The 17,923-nt window shown below is 52.4% G+C and overlaps 5 protein-coding genes across 6 annotated transcripts; 4 read left to right on the top strand and 1 right to left on the bottom strand.

The window, feature by feature from the left end:
* The first annotated feature begins 111 nt into the window (after window positions 1-111).
* Window positions 112-1,544, top strand: NCU07394 (hypothetical protein). Its single transcript, XM_953385.2, has 2 exons — window positions 112-635; window positions 689-1,544. The coding sequence occupies exons 1-2, from the start codon at window positions 263-265 to the stop codon at window positions 1,324-1,326; spliced, it is 1,011 nt and encodes a 336-aa protein (XP_958478.1). The 5' UTR covers window positions 112-262; the 3' UTR covers window positions 1,327-1,544.
* Window positions 1,545-1,595: 51 nt separating this feature from the next.
* Window positions 1,596-4,988, top strand: NCU07395. Of its 2 annotated transcripts, XM_011394858.1 has the most exons (5): window positions 1,596-2,427; window positions 2,588-2,819; window positions 2,880-3,932; window positions 4,172-4,392; window positions 4,485-4,988. In XM_011394858.1, the coding sequence occupies exons 1-5, from the start codon at window positions 1,877-1,879 to the stop codon at window positions 4,576-4,578; spliced, it is 2,151 nt and encodes a 716-aa protein (XP_011393160.1). In that variant the 5' UTR covers window positions 1,596-1,876; the 3' UTR covers window positions 4,579-4,988. The 2 variants fall into 2 exon arrangements, with proteins under 2 accessions (XP_011393160.1, XP_011393161.1); XM_011394859.1 differs by having other exon boundaries at window positions 1,759-2,427; window positions 2,588-3,932.
* Window positions 4,989-6,711: 1,723 nt separating this feature from the next.
* Window positions 6,712-7,517, top strand: NCU07396 (hypothetical protein). Its single transcript, XM_953387.3, has one exon. The coding sequence runs from the start codon at window positions 7,020-7,022 to the stop codon at window positions 7,350-7,352; it is 333 nt and encodes a 110-aa protein (XP_958480.2). The 5' UTR covers window positions 6,712-7,019; the 3' UTR covers window positions 7,353-7,517.
* Window positions 7,518-10,058: 2,541 nt separating this feature from the next.
* Window positions 10,059-14,420, top strand: NCU07398 (hypothetical protein). Its single transcript, XM_953389.2, has 3 exons — window positions 10,059-11,097; window positions 11,203-11,757; window positions 11,828-14,420. Exons 1-3 carry the CDS (start codon window positions 10,927-10,929, stop codon window positions 13,808-13,810), a joined length of 2,709 nt encoding a protein of 902 aa, XP_958482.2. The 5' UTR covers window positions 10,059-10,926; the 3' UTR covers window positions 13,811-14,420.
* A 400-nt stretch (window positions 14,421-14,820) lies between these two features.
* stk-9 (serine/threonine protein kinase-9) lies at window positions 14,821-17,054 on the bottom strand. Its single transcript, XM_953390.2, has 3 exons — window positions 16,442-17,054; window positions 15,793-16,360; window positions 14,821-15,720 (listed from the first exon to the last, which is right to left on the bottom strand). Exons 1-3 carry the CDS (start codon window positions 16,559-16,561, stop codon window positions 15,170-15,172), a joined length of 1,239 nt encoding a protein of 412 aa, XP_958483.1. The 5' UTR covers window positions 16,562-17,054; the 3' UTR covers window positions 14,821-15,169.
* Window positions 17,055-17,923: the final 869 nt, after the last annotated feature.

Below are 17,923 nucleotides of genomic sequence, written 5' to 3'. Positions count from 1 at the left end.
TTGACTAAATGCTTAGGGTGGGAAATTTGGGACCTGGATAGACTGTCCCGCTCTACAGCGGGTGTCACTCCACTGACCAGAAGTGAAGCTCTCCATCGTCATCCTCGGGCTGCTCATGGTTTTTTTATTTTTTTATTTTTGGTTTTTTTCAGTGTTCCGTCTCAATCTCAAAGTCGCGATGTGATGAAAAGAAAAAGAAAACAACACATAAAAGTCAAACTACCTATGCTGAAGCATCATCTTTCATCACCATACCGTTATTATGGGCTGGCAATCGTCGGTTCTCCGAGATGAGAGGGTCGTCTTCACCGGCATTGGCTTCGTCACGGCGAGCTTGATCATCTTCGCCATGAACACCTGGCTAACAAGATGGCGAGACGAGACCATTGTCACCCCCAATCCGCCAAAGACGCAGTACATCACGCAGCAGACCGAGGACTCGCTCGAGCTCAAGACGCTGGACACCTTGCTGGGCCACTACAACTACGCCATCAAGGAGACGGCTGCCAAGATAATCTGTGATAGGGCTGCAAATGACCCCGGCCTCCTGGAGACGTTGCTCTGGGGCATCACCCGTCCAGATTATGACGAGCGTGTCAAGAACTTGAGGGCTCTGGCTGTCATCTGCGTCCCTCGTGAGTATCTCAACACTGCTTGAAAGTTTCCAACTCACTAACACGGCTTCAAGGAGTTCTCCCCATGCTTCACACTTGGAAAGCATACTCCGCCATAGTCCGGTGCCTCGAGCTCTCCCTCGACCCGGAGCAGGAGGTTCTCGAGAATGATGGATGGGACGATTATCCATTGAGGGATATCACCGAAAAAATGTGCTTCATCTTTCTTGAGCAGCTGGTCGATCATTACGGGCCAGAGATGCTGATCCGCTCCAAGTTCGTTGAGCGTTGGCTATCCAGGCAAAATTGGGGCAGGACTGAGGAAGACAGACAGCGCAACTTCCACAACTATATGCTGTACAGGGACAACAAGATCAAGAGGCTTGCGGATGCGGTGCGCAAAACTGGATCGGGAAGGTCGGTGCTGGTCAGATGTGGTCTCATGTCCCAAGAGGGGGCTGACGACTTCGCGGCTGAGCAGGCCGATAACCTGAACCTCATGGACACAAGCGGCGAGCGCTATAACCTCCTGCTCTCTATTAACATGGGTAGGACCCCGCGGGCGCAGGAGACGAGCGCCGAGGAGCAGCGGATTAGACATCGGAATCGCGAGGCTATTGTGGTGAACGATGGGACTAGGCCGATTGGCAGGGACGATATTATTCACCGTGACACGGAATGGCGGGTTTTGGGAGAGCCTGGTCAGTCTTAGAGGAGCGGCTCAGTAACTACTACAGGAATTGTTACCATCGCTTTGTGCTTTGTTCTGTGTTAGGAATACGGGGACGCATAAGGAAGATCAAAATGAGAATAAGAAAGATTGAGTTTGGTTGAGTAGCAATTGTATTAATCATCCAGAATGACCTTTGTTTTGGCGGATATGAAGGTGTTTGCTCTCTTACAAAACGAATAATACACGGTTAGATGCATCGTTGGGTTCAATCGTTAACAGTTCGCGAGCAACTCCACCAAAATCACTAACAAGAAAGGAACAATACGTCAAGACAACAAACCACTGCAATATGCTCACATGAATTTTGCGATTCAATTGAACCAAACCGCAACCTGAACTGTGGGCTTTGCGCCTTTTCCAACGATCACACGTCTAGCATAATACACCATCACCCGCCAAACGACGCACAGAGTCACTGTAACCGAACGGCGGCGCGGCCTTCTGTCATTTCCACAGTCCCTTCTCCCGGCCCCGCTCGTGTCCGGATTTCAAGAGCCTCACCACTCTTTCCATCCACCCACTCACCAGCATGGCTCCCTCACAGACAGTCGACATCCCCTCCTTCGCCTCCACCCAACTCACCCTCCTCTCCTCCGAGCTCGCCGCCGAAATCGCTGAGAACTCCGAGCTCATCGGGCTGCACACGCCCACCGCCCTGCAGCGCGCCGGCCTGGCCCTGACCAACCTAGTCGTCAATGCCCAGCGGACCGGCTATGGCGGAAAGACCGTGTTGGAACTCGGGCCCGATTCTGCTACTGTTACTATCACTTCTTCTTCTTCTTCTTCATCGTCAGGCCAGAAGGGTGGGGGCTATGATGGACCGGAATTACCAGAACATGGAATTCGGACGGGCGATATCGTGGTAGTGTCTGAGCAGCCGGCTGGGAGCGCAAAGAAGCGAGAGGTCAGGGAATTGGAGAAGAAGGGCGCGAAGGGGGTGGTGACGAGGGTGGGCAGGGGTGTGGTGGGTGTGGCGCTGGATGAGGATAAGGGGGAGGAGAATGTAGTTGGGACGGGGGGTTTGGGGGGCAGTGGGAGGGTTTGGATGGTTAAGTTGGCTGATGATGTTACTTATAGGAGGTGAGCTTTCGATGATTTGATGCGAGAGTGAGAGTTGGGGAGAGGAGGTCGATTCGGGTTGGTGGATGATGAGAGGAAAGCCAAAAAAGAGAACAGAGGCTGGGGGAACAGGAATTTGATGGTGATTACAGTCAAACCTCAGCTAACACGGTGATTGCAGGATGAACGGAACCATGGAGAAGCTTCAGAAGATGAGCGAGTCGGAACACTCCATGTTCATCCGAGTCCTCTTCGGACAGTCATCACCCTCACCTGTCCCGGCGGATCTAACTAATGACCCAGAGGTTGGCAACATTGATTGGGTTGATCCTACTTTGAACGACTCACAAAAGGATGCTATTAGGTTTGCACTAGCATCGAGGGAGATAGCTCTCATCCATGGTCCTCCCGGGGTATGTTTATACGTTCCCTCCCCGCAGTCAGTCGCTTATATGTCTAATCCACCATTACAGACTGGCAAAACACACACTCTGATCGAACTAATCCTCCAACTCCTCCGCCGAGACCTCCGTATCCTCGTCTGCGGTCCCTCCAACATCTCCGTCGACAACATCGTCGAGCGACTCTCGCCACACAAACTGCCCATCCTCCGCCTCGGCCATCCAGCCCGCCTTCTCCCCTCCGTCCTCTCGCACTCGCTCGACATTCTCACCACGACCTCGGACGCCGGGGCCATCGTCAAAGACGTGCGCGCCGAGATGGACGCCAAGCAGGCCTCGATCCGCAAGACGCGCAATGGTCGCGAGCGCCGAGCCATCTACGCAGAGCTGAAGGAGCTGCGCAAGGAGTACCGTGAGCGGGAGCGGCGATGCGTGAGCGACCTGGTAGGCAGGAGCAAAGTTGTGCTGGCGACACTGCATGGCGCGGGGGGATACCAGCTTAAGAACGAGGAGTTTGACGTGGTGATCATCGACGAGGCAAGCCAAGCACTGGAGGCACAGTGTTGGGTGCCCCTGCTGTGGGCGAAGAAGGCGGTGTTGGCTGGTGATCACTTGCAGCTGCCGCCGACAATCAAATCGTTGAACTCGAGGGCTGCCACTACAAAGGAGAAGAAGGAGGGCCAGACGCTGGAGACGACACTGTTTGACAGACTACTGACCCTGCATGGCCCCTCAATCAAGAGGATGCTTACCACGCAGTACCGTATGCACGAGAAGATTATGCGGTTCCCGTCGGACGAGCTTTACGAGTCTAAGCTGGTGGCGGCCGAGCATGTCAGGGAGCGCTTGCTCAAGGACTTGCCGTACGAGGGGGTGGAGGCCAATGACGACACCACCGAGCCACTGATTTTCATTGATACACAGGGCGGTGACTTCCCGGAGAAGAACGAGGAGGAGCTGGACGGTAACGGATCAACAGACAAAAAGAAGGTCATTAGAAGTCTTCATGGCGAGAGTAAAAGCAATGAGATGGAGGCGGCGCTTGTAAGACAGCATGTGCGTGGCCTGATCAAGGCGGGAGTCAGACCGGATGACATTGCGGTTGTGACGCCGTATAATGCTCAGGTAAGTTTTTTTTTTTTCTCCCCCTCTTTGATCGTATTCATTCTTGGTGCTCCTGCCTGTTCCCTTTCCCTACTTGGTTCCTTTTTTTTTTTGGGAGGAAGAAAAGAAATGCCTACCCTGGCAGCCCGTATGCTTTGCATGAAACAACGTGTTGTGTGCACCCATGCCACGACATGGAAAAACACATTACACGGCCTTGACAACTGACCAACTCTTCTTTTGTGCTTGCGTGATCACAGCTCTCCATCCTGGCACCCCTAAAGGACGAGTTTCCCGGTATTGAGCTCGGCAGTGTGGACGGATTCCAAGGAAGAGAGAAGGAGGCAGTTATCGTTAGCCTTGTCCGCAGCAACGACGAAGGCGAAGTCGGTTTCTTGGGCGAGAAACGACGGCTGAACGTTGCCATGACGCGGCCGAAGAGGTCGTTGACAGTCATTGGAGACTCGGAGACAGTCAAGAAGTAAGTGGAAATGACAAGACATGAAGGACTTTTACAACATACATCATTCTCTACCTTGGCTTGATGACTGACTCGACCCTTTGTTACAACAGGGGCAGCACATTTCTGAAGAGATGGATGGAGTTTTTGGAAGAGAATGCCGACTTGAGGTATCCAGACGTTTCGAGCTTGGCGTTGGATTCATGACAATGACACAACGTGTATAAGCAAGGGACGCAGCCGCGGGTAAAAGAGCTCAGGTCAGGCACCAGGTACGAAATCCACAGACATGGAAAGGGGACGAGTAAAAATGCTTCTTAGAGGAACGGCCCGATAAACGCTTCGACGGAAACAGCATGTTTGCCGCACCTGGATGGACTTTTGGCATTACTTTTTTTTCAGGACAGGCACCTGTACCTGGGCAGTAGAATATCATGATGCTACACGCGACATAAGCAAAAAGAGTCATGGAATCTAGGCAGACGAATCGAGTTAGCGAGATGCGCTCACGGCCTGCCACGTATTGGGAAGCCGAAACGGGCAAAGGCAGGAGGCTCTTTTTGGACACCTCAGCTTAAATTTGCACACTTTTGTCCACTCGGGGATATTCCCCTGCTTATTCCGCTTCATACTGTACTCCGTTATCTGTGTTGGGCGACCTGGTACCACTATTCGTTCTTTAGAGTATACAATGTTGTGCTTTGTGCAGAGTCACAAAGTGAGGATGTGATGTTGAGGTTACTCGGTTGAGGTATGTGGATCTGCACGCGGGGAACGGGGGCCTCGCCCCGAAAGAACGAAACGAGGATGGTGAAATCTCAGTGGCTTTCTTGCGATGTCTCTGATGAATCGTTTTCTGTCAATCGAATGCGAATTGTGCACTCCCAGCTTCCATGTTGTGCAAGGTGAGTATGTAGGAGAAGCATGAGAAAGGACGAAGTGAGAAGTCCTCAGATGTTAGAAGTGTACACAGTGAGGAGCGAATAGGAAGCTCTGACAAAGTTTCAGGGTGAAAGAAGTGGGGCATTTGCAGTTTTCTTTTTCGCGGGAAGCCGTGATGGCCCCACACACCGGACTGCATGCATTTTGATGGAAACCCTGTCAAAGCGCAGTAATCACTGACCCAAAGCGGGGACGTCCCCTCTTTTTTTAGGCATCTTCTCGCCCAAAAGAAATGGAAAAAAACAAAAACAAAAAGAAGCGCTTCGATAGTATCATGAAGAAGGAAGGAGACGATTTTAGAGAGATGCACGAATGAGTTGGCAGTGTAGAGCCAAAGCGAAGAGAGGCATTGCAGTGTGTCGTCTTGAATGGAGCAATTGGAAAACCCTTTCCTTCTGATAACTTTAATATCAAAGTGCCATCCATATCTGGGCTGACCAAAACGAGATTCGGGTGCATTCGATCGTCCGCCGTGTTTGAGCTTTGTACCACGATGGTGCATTCAGAACAGTAAGTAATACTCTGTAAAGTTTATTCTATGCAGAGATTGTAAACAATAACAACAACAATAACGACGACGACGCGCTGCGGCGGCGGCGGGGGTGTTACCAATTCCCGGTTTCATCGAACGACCGAACCTTGCTGTTAGGCATCCGAAGAAAGTGCTTGGCCTTGCCCCTCTTGTCGTTACTTGAGAGCTCTTCAGCGTCCAATTGGAAGGCAAAGTAGAGAGAGGATATCTACAGCATCAGCAGTGCAACTTGACAAGAACAAAACTGCACCAATCTCGAACGAGCTGTCCTGCCCTTGCACCGGGACGTAATAAGATTGATATATGTATATCACCGGAGCTTTTCCCACGCCTTTTCCCCTCCAAATAGGTAGTGTACATAGGAGAGGTCCTGTGAGTCCAAATTCCTGACTCTGGAGGCCCTCGTGACGGTGGTCCCTTTGGCTGGAGCCAAGGTTGTTGTTGTGATCTGTCGCACTTGGCCTGATTCATGAGCACGGTAGCATCCAACTTTCGTCCAACAGTATCACCAACTCTCGTATTCTCCGCTTTCCACGATTCCCTCCCCCTGCTCTGCCTTGCTCTTGCGGAGGGCGCTTGACCCTTTCACTTAAACTTTGCAACTTGTCTCGCTGCAAATCGAGGCCCGTGCGCGCAAGGTATGGAAGGTACCTATCATGTGTACTATCGAGGGGATCAGTCACATACACGGCACCTGCCTCGTCACATCTCGCTTCAAGATTCCCTGCGGAAAAGTGAAGATGCCATGGATGGTCTGATACTTTTTCCAGAACGCCAATCCCCCCCACTCGGAAAGAAAAAGAAAACAAAAAGACAAAAAGAAAAGGTCCTGCCTCCCGAGACACTACCTAGGTACATTAAACGCCGACCGAACGAGGGAGTGATATCGATCATGGTCCAACACCATATGCCTAGCCATGTTAAAATCTCATCCGACCGATGCCAAGTAGATAGCCGCGCTCTATAATCCCAGTGGCTCCTCACGCCACACTGCACTTCTGCCATCGTCGTCTCAGCCATTGTTATTGATGCTGTTGTTCCCTTCCTCTCGAGAGGTTGAGGTTGTTGTGATGCAGCATGCATGCACCACCCCTACTAGACTTGCTCCTTCTCATCCAGTCAAGTTGCGCCCTCGAGATCCCTCTGGTATGCACCGGAGAGGCACCGGGACACCATGGAGGCTCAAAGAGGCTCAATCATGTTCTCGTCAGGGACTCGGGGCAGCATGCTCGCTGATGAAATTACATTGCCTTCGCTAGCGAATCACAAAAGCAAATTTCCCAACACACACACATTGTATCGTTTGGGCTTGCATATGCATTGTCCTGTCTCTGCAGTGTCGCAGTGTCGAAGAAGGAAGCGCATGCGCACGACAACCGAGCTCGGCGACCTGGGGAAAGGAACGAAGGCAGTGTTGTTTCGCAATGCGATGTCCAATTGTCAATTGTCAGAGCGTAAGCGAGATGTAAGATGGCTTTCTCGATTTGGACATGTCCGACATGGATAGGTACCTAGTCGTAGTCTTCTTCAGTCGCACGAGCCAAGGAATCAATGTCTTTGAGGACTTGGTGTTATCAGGTATCCATGTCGCCAAGAGAACCTGTAAACTTTCCGCGGAACACGACTCGAATCGGGCTCTTTTGGTATAGTCGAACATGATCTTGGACATTTGTACTTCACTTACTTTAAGCTACTTTAAAACGGTAAACACACAGTAGTCGTCCTTCGCTTCGGTCACGCTCGCGCTCTCAGCACATATTATGATATCCTAGGTAGGATTTTGGTCCACGTCGCCTTTAATAGCCTCAATGACCTACAGAACCACATGCCTAGACGGGATCACGGGCGGGGACTTGCGCAAGTCCGCCTGTACGGCTACCTCATAGTGGAGAAGGGCTTATAAGGACTGCCAGGTCACAGGTGTTCGAGGCCAATACTGTCCCCCCTTTTTTAACTCCAGGGCCATACCCCCACTGTTAGTGTGCACTGTCGAGAAACTGGGTCTTCTTAAACCATCGAACGAAAATGGAAGTTGTCGGTTTGAGACAAATCCCAACCGGCTCGTCGCGTCCCACTCTTCTTCAGCAGCGAGAGACGGGACCCTTATCTTGCGGAGGTTACGCTGATCAGGGTTTCTGTCATCCAAAAAAAAAATAAAAGGGGGGGGGGGGGGGGGGAGCCAGCTGCGGTGACGACATACCTATATGACCAGACGACCGGACGAATATGCGACAGACAAGTTAACGACAAGAACGACAGCAACAACGGAGTATATACTTGCGCACTTGCGTCGGTAACCATCAGCAGTCATTCCGCCCGTTTCGCCGTACCTTGACCCAATTCGGTTCGGCTGGGTTTCCACACGACTACATACAGTTTAACAGGGTTGGAGGCCGGCCGGGTTTCCCACGTTCACAACACAGCGCCAACGGCCTTCCCAAACAAGAATTTGCTTACCAACCGCTTGTTACTCGCTTGCTCGTTCGACTTGGATGCCCTGGATACGCTCGGAGTTTTCTCAATACTTCACGATCTCTTCTTCCCCAAGCGAGGAAAAGACTACACTAGACACCAGTGTAGACTAAACAGAGTTGGGAAGCGATCGGATGGTTGCTCATCGCCTACCTTATTCAGTGCACCAGATCCTAGTTCTCGATATGAGAACTGCTGCGGACGAATCGAATCTAATCGACAACTCAAGAACGCCATTTTACAAAAAAGAGGAACCCGCTCAACGGCGATCTGAATCTAGGTTGTTCGTTGACGATGGACCTTGACGACTCCTACACTAAGTGAGGCGTCGTTGCGACATATAAGTTTAGGCAAGTAGTTTTGACGTCGTTACGTTCGGCCGCCGACGACGGCGACCACACCATCATTACCACAGTTACAACTACCACCATAGGAAACACAGCCAAGGACAAGCTCCTGACTTTCTCACGGTGCGCATAAAAAAGTTTAAAGAGATTTGAATGTACTAGGTAGGTGAACAATGCTGGTCCTCGGTATTGCGCTGGTTCCAGTTCTCTGGGTTCGAACTACCAGTGTCAAGACGGCACAAGGCATAAAACAAATGTCAGGGCGCGGCACGGACGCTGATAGCATGGGAGAGCTTCACAGCTCTTGCAGCTTTGCTCCCCACCACAACCTCAAGGGTTTGCACATGAGGTGCGCCAAACACAACAATCCTTTGAGGAGTTGTATGTAGATGCAGTCCCGGCTGCACGACCCCGCGCGCGTCGGCGGCTGTTTTGCCAACAGGAGACGGGTATCCCCACATCCTTGAAATGGTTGCCGAGTCGAGTCGAGTCGAGTCGAGCGTCAGCGAGCGGGCGCCGTGGTGGTTGCCCTCAAGGACATGGCAAAAAGGCATGCGGTCGGCGTCTCTAGACTAGTAGCGTTAGCTGCAGAGATGATAGTCACGACGTAGGCAGGCTGTATGCAAGTACCTGTCTAGCGTCGGCGTCTCTGCATCTTCTGAAAAACAAAAAAAATGGATGGGTGGTTTTGAGACTTGGCCAAGTCGAGAAGGAAAATAACAGCCCGAGCAACAATGATTGACCTGACGATGGCGTCGCCGTCGATGGTGTTTATCGACAGCTGAGAGAGGAAAAACACACGGTAATCAACTGGAGCGTTGCTGGCCCAACGGCCTCTATCCTTACACCGATACACTTTAGCGAAGGAGCCAAAGAGACGGAAAGCTCTTTAAACGAACACCACAACTTTACGGTGTACCAATGACCCCTGGAAGACACAAGACATGTGAGGCGGCGGCTCAGAGACGTAAGACATGGCTGCAGGGTCTCCAAGCGGCCAAGGAACTCCAAGGAGAGAAAAGAAATCGAAAAGGAAGCGAGAAAAGGAGGCAAGTTAACAAGCTGGTGAACCTTCACGGTCGTCGTGATGGTCTCATGGCTCCCCCAAACTCCACCGTACAACAGCCCTGGACCACGCATCAGTGGGTAACCCATGACATTTCCCCTAGGTGCGCTACCGTTCCATTCCCTTACTATGGAGACCCTGTGGACATGCCCCCTTCACACAGTTTTGCTCTCCATCACCGTTGCATCCGGCCTATCCTCGCTCGTGGTTGCAGCAGAGCCGGGCAGGCTTTGGCGGGTGAGGAGAGGGGACGCCTTTCAACCATTAATAGATGCCATTGGCGCTCTGCTTGCATGTCTCACAGGCTCCGCTTGCGCGAGCTGTCTATCTTTTTTTTTCTGTTTCGTCGTTACTCTTTGCAGCTTCGCTCCTTTCGTTGATTCGGTTTCCGCACCTGACCAACCAGTGTTCTGATATGTGATGCAGTGGGCCAGCTTGCTCTGTGTTGCTAACTTGCTGCTGTCCACTTAATTCCTTGTGTTGCCCAAGAGCTGAGTGTAAGCCGCGAGGATATTAAGTCTTGTCGCCACATACCAGCCGTTATCAACTCCCAAAAAGTGTCAAACCTACACGACAAGGACCTACCCAGGTACTCGCCCGCCCCCCGTCCCGTCCTCAACTAGCAACAGGCTGCTCAAGCCTGCGCAGGAGTACAAACACCCAAGTAGTGGCCCACTCCCCCGCAGTCATCAGAGAGAGCTCGAGCGGCGAAGCACCTAGTAAGCACTACACCAACTGTACTGCCTGCTTGGGTCCAAACTCCGATTGCAGGACTCCGGCGCAACGGCTCGATTGCCTAAGACATCCCCCCTCGTCGAATCCCCGACCAGATATTCACCGATAGCAATTTCGCAACCTAGTCGACCACTAGGGGGTTCAGAAGGAGGAAGAAGGAGCCGCATTGTTGGCCATGAGGAAGGCTCAACGGTGAAACGTGGTAAAAGAAGGGCGAAACCAGGCGTTCCCCGGGATTATCCAAGCAGGCGCAACACCAAGAGTGGAAGATATACGGACTCAGTAGTGCGTTTCGGTTACACTTGGCTTGTTACCAGATGGCTTGGGAGGGACCCCGATAACTCATACATATACCACCATTACCAACCCGATCATTCCGACTTCTCGACAGCGCTGACAACACTTCGCTTTCCGGGCTTTCGCAAACCAAAGGTGTTGTAAATCAAGGCGGCGCAGACGAGATGCCGAGCATATGGAAGTCGGGCTCAAACGCCGGCCGGGTCAAGGCTGGCAGCAAGTCCATCCGAGGGACCATATCGGGACCGATACCAATACCAAACGCCCTAGACGACGACAACGAATTTCCCATTCGATCTTTGGGCACAATCAGGTCCACAAATGCCGAAGACGAGGTTGGTGGCACCCAGAGACCAGGGACTGGCAGGATTGCAAGCCCGGCAGCATCAGCATCAGCAGCAGTTGAGGCGGCCGAAGGAGGAGCGCTGATGAAGGAACAGCTCTTTGATAGTCGGCATCATGGTGAGAGTGGTAGCGACAGCGACAGAGAGAGAAGCCCGGGTTCGAGGCAGGGCATCATCTCGGCAACTGCCGAGGTTTCAGGGGCGAGTACGGGTGGGAATGAGGTTACTGAAGTAATCTCCCAAAGACCAAAAGCGCCATCAGACCCTCCGCCACTGCTGCCACCTCATTCTGCCGGTGCTACATCGTCATCAACAGAAAGACAACGGACGCCGCAGAGAATCTCTCCGCCGCAAACGTCATCGCCATTGAGAACGACGCCGGTGAGGGTTAGGACGACACCGACAATGGGACGGATCACGAACCCCCCTCAGAGCACGGTTTTGCGATATTCGACCATTAGCGATACCCCGAGTGGGCAGACCAACAACAGCAAGGGGCAACCGCACAGGAAGCAGTCCACGCTGCGCTCGGCACTGGGCAAATTATTTGGACGAGGAAAGAAGAAGAATGGGTTGGCGGCTGGAGAGCAGAGAAACCTCCCCAATTCCGGGCGCGAGTCTGTTCTTTTGGAGTCTTCTCAGCATAAGAGTGTGAGTTGCCATCCAAACTTTCGTAGCATTCATTCTAGTGGCGCTAACAGACTGACTGACTGTTAAACAGGACCCAAGTGCGCTTCATCGGATGACGGAAACGTCCCCCAAGCGATCTGCCTCGCTTCCCCTCAGTGAGCTTGACAGGCCACTGCGTTCGCATTCCATCGGGCCAGACGACATCCGGGCTATCGAAAGCGCTCGGAATTCGCTCCAGGCTGATATTGGCGGGAACCCCGGATCTATTGCAAGGCGGCGCGCAGCAGCAGCAAATGCAAATGAGCGCCGGTTCCTGTATGTGCCGCGCTTTCCTGAAGCCGAAGCAGGTGCCGGCCTCTCGCCACGACCTGCCAGTAGCCACGGGCGTGGAAGTCGATTGTTTGCTGGAGCTCCACGCGGGGAACATGATGACCCAAGTGAAATCGGGCGCGCCATCACCAGCGATAGTGGTAGCCATGGCATGCGACGCCGATCACGGAGCCTTTCTGGATTGCCGGACATCTTGGTTGCGGGAATTGGGCGGGCGCCGGAGCGCCGCCGCAGCGACGAAATCCGATACTGGCGTGAGTCCTACAATGCGGGATTCCACTCGCCATTATCATCGGATGCGCACGTCAATGCCGATATTGACAACGACGGTGTAGCAGATCTCAGCGTTCCCACAAGTCCCGCAGTCGAAAAACCCCCGGATACGCCCCCGCAGCCGTTCAACTTTGGATCCATCTCGAAGCAGATGGTGGGAATGAAGATCACTCAAGTGGCAAGCATCGACACCCGTCTCGGAACCCTCGAGACGCGAACCGGAAAGTTGGAGCGGGTGGTCGACCAGCTCTGTCACGTAGTTCCCGGGTTCAGGGGCCCGCTCAGCGATATCTCGGCGGTTGGAGGAGGGAGGGGAACCGGAGGACCGGGAACCATCAGAACTGTCTCTGATGGCCGGCCTTCGTTCACATACACGGCTGCCTCGCCGCCGCCCCCTCCCATTTCCCCCGTTCCACCACGTCAAGGACAGCAACCAGCTCATTCCCAGTCCGACATCAGCCGCTCTCCACGCGCCAGCAGCGAGCGACAGTCGATGGATTCAGACACACGCTCGCAGATCTCGTTTGGCGAAGCTCAGACCTTCAATGGCTTTCTCCATCTGCCCTCTTCGTCAGTCACCCAGGCACACTCTTTAACCACCGCTACCACGCCCACCACGGCAGCGACTCTCATCACCCCATCTCACCCGGAGCACCCCACTGACACAGACGGGGACCGACCAACTTCCAACTCCACCATCCGCGGCGTTGCCAGCATGCCTTCGATGCACGAACACACCGCGACGGCCTCTATCAGTGAATACTCATCCACCAATGCCCACGATCCGACCTACTACAACCAGTATCACACCCTCCTCGGCCAGCTAGAAGCGGAGCGGCAGGCCCGCCAGGCGCTCGAGGGGCAGGTGAAGAAACTGTCAGACCGCTTGAATGCATTATCGAGTACCATGTATGCTTTGGTGAGGGATAGCGGGTCTTGGGGGGCACCTGATCCGTCCAGTCCCAGATCAGCTCTAGGTGGTGGTGGAGGAGGAGGAGGAGGAGGAGGTAGAGGCAGAGGGTATCCACCGTCACACATCCCGAGTGTTTTCGACTATGATAATGACGATGACGATCACCATCCTCGGCAAGGAGACGACGAGGATGAGGAGGACGATATCGACGATAATGTTGGTCCTGTTAGACATGGACATCACAGTGTTGGAGTTGTGTCCAAGGCAAAGCTGGCTTTGATCGCGAAACCTACCTCTAGAGGTAGCGGCGGCGGCGGTCGTGGTCAGGAAGACACCGAGGCAGGAGATTTTCAGACGCCGAGAGAAGAGTTTCATACGCCGATGACGCCGACGTCTCTTTATACCTATGGAGCTTTCAGTCCTGATCATGAGCTTGAGAGCGTTGGCGACGAGACAGAGTCTGGCGGGGATTCCTCCGATACCAGGGCGGAGAAGAAGCAGAAGAAGGCAGCTCGGACGTTGAGTTTGAGTCAATTGACGATGGGTAAGAGGATCTGAGAGAGCGGGTGTAACGAAGATGGGGGAGTTCACCAGCAGCAAGACCGTCTCCTGCCTCGTTAACTCCCTTGACGTCACGTACGTTACACCTTCGCGACATCGCCGTCTTGGGATAATCCTCAGTCACGGAACTCAAACAGACGACTCACTCGGCTCGGGCATCACGAATGGATCCGGTCAGTCAGTCAGTTAGTCAGTCAGCCATTGAGGGAGTCGCTACGCGGACTTTTTGGACAGACAACAAACAAAATACAAACACACACATGACTGAGGAACGAGACGAAACCGTGTCACCTACCTACCTACCTACCTACCTACCTACTCACCTCACCCTCTACACCTACCTACCTCAACCTGCCGATGCACACCTTTCAAGCTTGAAGAACCCCTTTTACCTATCCCAGGGCTATAATACGAATTCGGTCTTAGGTTTCACCCCAGTGACGACCAGGTCGCCTTGTTTTTATCAACAGCAGCAACATTCATCTTGCTTGCGGCGCATCCAGCATGCGCACGCAAATATGAACTTCTACGTTTATACCTACCTACCTCTCTTCAATATTTCTCAACCCCATACTCTCTATTTGTGCTCGAACTCTTTTAAATCTCCAGTTTGATATATTTTTTTGTCTCATTATTGGAGCGGCATAGCCTTGATTTTTGTTTTTTTTTACGTCATTACGTGTACGATTATTTATATCTAGCAGTTACGCGGACACATCATGATGGATACCCTTTTTGTGGTAGTGGTGGTGTAGTTGGATACCGTTGAGTTGCTTTCGATTGGAATTATTTCTTTTTTTTTTTTTTTTTTTCTATTTGGCATATTGCATATATCGTTCTGGTGTTACTGGGAGTTTTTCGTCATGGAAATGGATCTTTTTTTTTCTTGGAAATTACAGCGCGTATTGATTCAACCTGTCTTATCGTCCTCTATTGTAATATCTTTTTTTTTTCTTCCTTCTTTTTTTTTCTTGGCATCCTTAGCACTAAGCATTATCTCCTGGGGACGGGTTGACAAATCTGAATTTGATACGGCTTTGAACTTATACACATTGTTTTCTTGGGCTAGCGCTGCGTGAAATGAAACATGACCATTGAAAATAACCAGCTACTGTAGAAAGTGGGAACACATGACAAAGCAGTGAACACAACAAAGAGGCAGAAGGCAATGTAGTCAATGGGAATGGTATATCGTACAAGAAAACAACTGCCCTCAAGGCGTATATGTTCGACTTGACCCAAAATAACCCAACCCAAAACGCCGCTGTATAACCCGCCAAACCCAAGCGTAACACGTCTGTAACTTAGTCGACTTTCTCTCCCGTCTTCCTTTGTTCTCATAGGTACCATTGTCCTTCAAGCGGTATCTTCGGGCAACTCCTCCACCACCCTTTCTACCAGCTCGATCAGCTCATCGATATCTGGCCTCTCTGCGGGTTCGACCCTCAAACATCTCCTCACCACATCCCTTATCGGCTCGCTAATATAGTTCTCATCGTCCTTGTTGGTTGCCGTACTATCACCACCCGCACCTCCTCCCGCACCCGCCTTGCCCTTGCCCTTGGTCTGTCCGGGCCCCTCGTCAGGGAACCTCCAGTCGCCACTCAGTACGCAGATGCTCAAGCTGCCACCGGTCTCGTCACTGCGCATCTCAAAGGGCGACTTGCCGACCAGGCAGGCGTAGAGGGTACAGCCGAGCGACCAGATGTCCACCTTGGTATCGATAATGGTGCCGGTCTTGACATCGAAGAGTTCGGGAGCGCGATAAGGCATGGTGGAGTGTTCGGCTGCTGTATCCTGGGTAGCTATGGCGAGGGAGCGAGATGTGATGGGAAGGGGAGAGACGGCGATGGAGCCGAGGTCCATGAGGATTGGGTCGCGGCCAGAGTCGGAGATCATAATGTTGCCTGTAGGACAAGTTAGGGTTAATAGTGACATAAAACGGACGTGTTGATAGGTGGTGTTGTTAAAACACGTACCAGGCTTGATATCCCTATGCGCGTAGCTCCTCGTCTCGCCTGACCCAGGCAAGCGTCCTTCCTCTTCGATCAGCGGCACTTGTTGCTCCGTCTCATCATCCTCATCCGCACCTCCCACTGCCGCCTGCCTGGTCTTTGATTTTCTCTTTCCTGCTGCTCCCGGCACTTCCATTGACTCCCCGCTTGTGTCCCCCCCTGCGCCACCTTTGTACTTGTGCATCCCTCTTAGCGCCTTGCACACTCCCAGGAAAAGCATCATGAGCCTCTTCTCCGGGAAGCGCGTGTGGTTTACCAAGTTCGCATTGATCATATCCTGCAGGTTGCCGCGCCGGTAATACGGCAACAGGACGTAGACGGTTTTGTCCTGCCCTTCGCTGCCGCGTTCCGTGGCGATGCTGTAGTCGACGTGGTGGATGATTCCAGGCGTGTTGCCGAAAATCTTGTAGGCTTCTACTTCGTGCATAGCTTGGGCGACGGATTCTTGACCGAACGGGCATCGAATCTTTTTTAGGGCGAGGAGCTCGCTTGTCGATGTGTCTTGGACAAGGTAGACGTAGGAGAAGCCGCCCTGGATGAGACTTTGTGGTCAATACAGCTCAGAGCAAGAAGGGGAGAGCAACAGAGATGGGGAGATATGGGTAGGCCGTACCTCGCCTAGTAAGCGCAAGATCTTGAAGCTCCTATTGTTGATCTTGAGCGTGGGGGAGCCGGGAAAGCAGACCATGCAGTTGCCCAGCCAGTATATAAAGTCTGAAACTACTTGCGCCATGATGGGCTACTCGTGGGAACGGGCTATGTCTGGATTAAGGTGGTGATGCGTTGGCGGAACCGTTGTCGACTTTCTCGAACTGCTTTGCGAGTGACCACCTGTATGATTCTGCGTGGTAACGGAAAGGGAGATGTAGGCGCGTTTAGCTTTGCAATGTCATCCGCTTAAGTTGTTTGGTCGCGCGACGCTCAGGTGAACTTGTTTGAGATCGAGGGGTCATGCACAATTGGCAGTCGAACGTGGGAATGGCGCTTCCTCTGTGTGATGGCGACACTGCTTGATCGATGTTTGCGCTAAGTATCCTGAAGAGGAAAGTCTCGATAAGTTTGTTGCAGGTATGTTGTGTGTTCCGAGATGTTGGCCAGAGTTGAGACGTATGCGAATGTCAGAAGCGATTGACGCTCAGGGAAGGTGCCTGTCAATCACAAAGCTAGGTACCACAGCTCTAATTGAAGGTGGCCGGATTATAGCCCCCGCGCGATGTCCACTGCCAAGGACCCCGGGGCTGATTGGCCTGTTACCTTACATAGTATGGCTCCGGCTGCAACTGCTGTTATAGCCCGCCATTGTGAAGCTGAGGAAGTCTCCCAGCTTTCTGATAGAGAAGAATGAACTCTATTGCAAGCCGCAGAGCTCACTGGCAGTTACATCTTGAGAACTTGTTTGGAGACTTGAGATTCTTCATTCACAGTTCAACTCTCAAGTATAAACCCGAGCTAGTGAGGTTGCGTACGAACATATTCGAGGGTCTTTATAGGACTTACTGCGACGAGACAGTCAGCTTCAGCACCACAGCAACTGGAGCCCCTCCCCCTGGCCCTGCGCTCTTCCGGTAGTCCCGGCACCGTGGCGTCCGAACCGCAGCGCCTCCACTCTCCAGGAACCTCAATGGTCCCAGAGCCCCGAGAGAGATGATAGGCTCTTACTTATCTAAATACGTACACAGGTTCTTTGTTAACGAGGGGATATATTTGTATTCTTCAAGAGAGTTATCACCTTGCGATGCCCATTGAAAATGGCAAGGAATTCGAAGACCACGATGGCATCATGTCGTCATTCTTATTGGGACTGAGACCCTACCACAACATACCCAACAAGGTACCCGCACAACAGTTGTTTTGACTTCTCCTTCTCAGTCTGACTCGACTTTAACTGCTCAACACCCGCTCATCGAGGTACTGCTGGCCGGGGAATGAGTAGCTCTTGGCTTGTCTCTTTGAAGAAATTAGACACTGAGATGGGTTCACTCGTCGATCCGTTGTGACTCAGCACGCTTCAAATCTCACCCGGTCATTCAACGACAGCAACTTCCGCGAAGACATATGTATAGTTCTCTGCCTCCGTCTTATTCTTTGCCTTAAC

This window comes from Neurospora crassa, linkage group I (genome assembly GCF_000182925.2).
Source record: "Neurospora crassa OR74A linkage group I, whole genome shotgun sequence".
Taxonomy (NCBI): Eukaryota; Fungi; Ascomycota; class Sordariomycetes; order Sordariales; family Sordariaceae; genus Neurospora; species Neurospora crassa.
Note: the sequence above shows the minus strand (reverse complement) of the source record. Positions and strands in the feature narration are given on the sequence as shown.

Excerpts from the sequence above, each read along its gene's own strand:
- NCU07394 (XM_953385.2), top strand. The coding sequence starts at position 263 with ATGGGCTGGCAATCGTCGGTTCTCCGAGATGAGAGGGTCGTCTTCACC. Across the intron at positions 636-688 it reads GGCTGTCATCTGCGTCCCTC|GAGTTCTCCCCATGCTTCAC; the intron begins GTGAGTATCTCA and ends CACGGCTTCAAG.
- NCU07395 (XM_011394859.1), top strand. The coding sequence starts at position 1,877 with ATGGCTCCCTCACAGACAGTCGACATCCCCTCCTTCGCCTCCACCCAA. Across the intron at positions 2,428-2,587 it reads GATGATGTTACTTATAGGAG|GATGAACGGAACCATGGAGA; the intron begins GTGAGCTTTCGA and ends CGGTGATTGCAG. Across the intron at positions 4,393-4,484 it reads GACTCGGAGACAGTCAAGAA|GGGCAGCACATTTCTGAAGA; the intron begins GTAAGTGGAAAT and ends TTGTTACAACAG.
- NCU07396 (XM_953387.3), top strand. The coding sequence starts at position 7,020 with ATGGAGGCTCAAAGAGGCTCAATCATGTTCTCGTCAGGGACTCGGGGC.
- NCU07398 (XM_953389.2), top strand. The coding sequence starts at position 10,927 with ATGCCGAGCATATGGAAGTCGGGCTCAAACGCCGGCCGGGTCAAGGCT. Across the intron at positions 11,098-11,202 it reads CCACAAATGCCGAAGACGAG|CTCTTTGATAGTCGGCATCA; the intron begins GTTGGTGGCACC and ends ATGAAGGAACAG. Across the intron at positions 11,758-11,827 it reads AGTCTTCTCAGCATAAGAGT|GACCCAAGTGCGCTTCATCG; the intron begins GTGAGTTGCCAT and ends ACTGTTAAACAG.
- stk-9 (XM_953390.2), bottom strand. The coding sequence starts at position 16,561 with ATGGCGCAAGTAGTTTCAGACTTTATATACTGGCTGGGCAACTGCATG. Across the intron at positions 16,361-16,441 it reads TCTTGCGCTTACTAGGCGAG|GGCGGCTTCTCCTACGTCTA; the intron begins GTACGGCCTACC and ends AGTCTCATCCAG. Across the intron at positions 15,721-15,792 it reads GCATAGGGATATCAAGCCTG|GCAACATTATGATCTCCGAC; the intron begins GTACGTGTTTTA and ends CTTGTCCTACAG.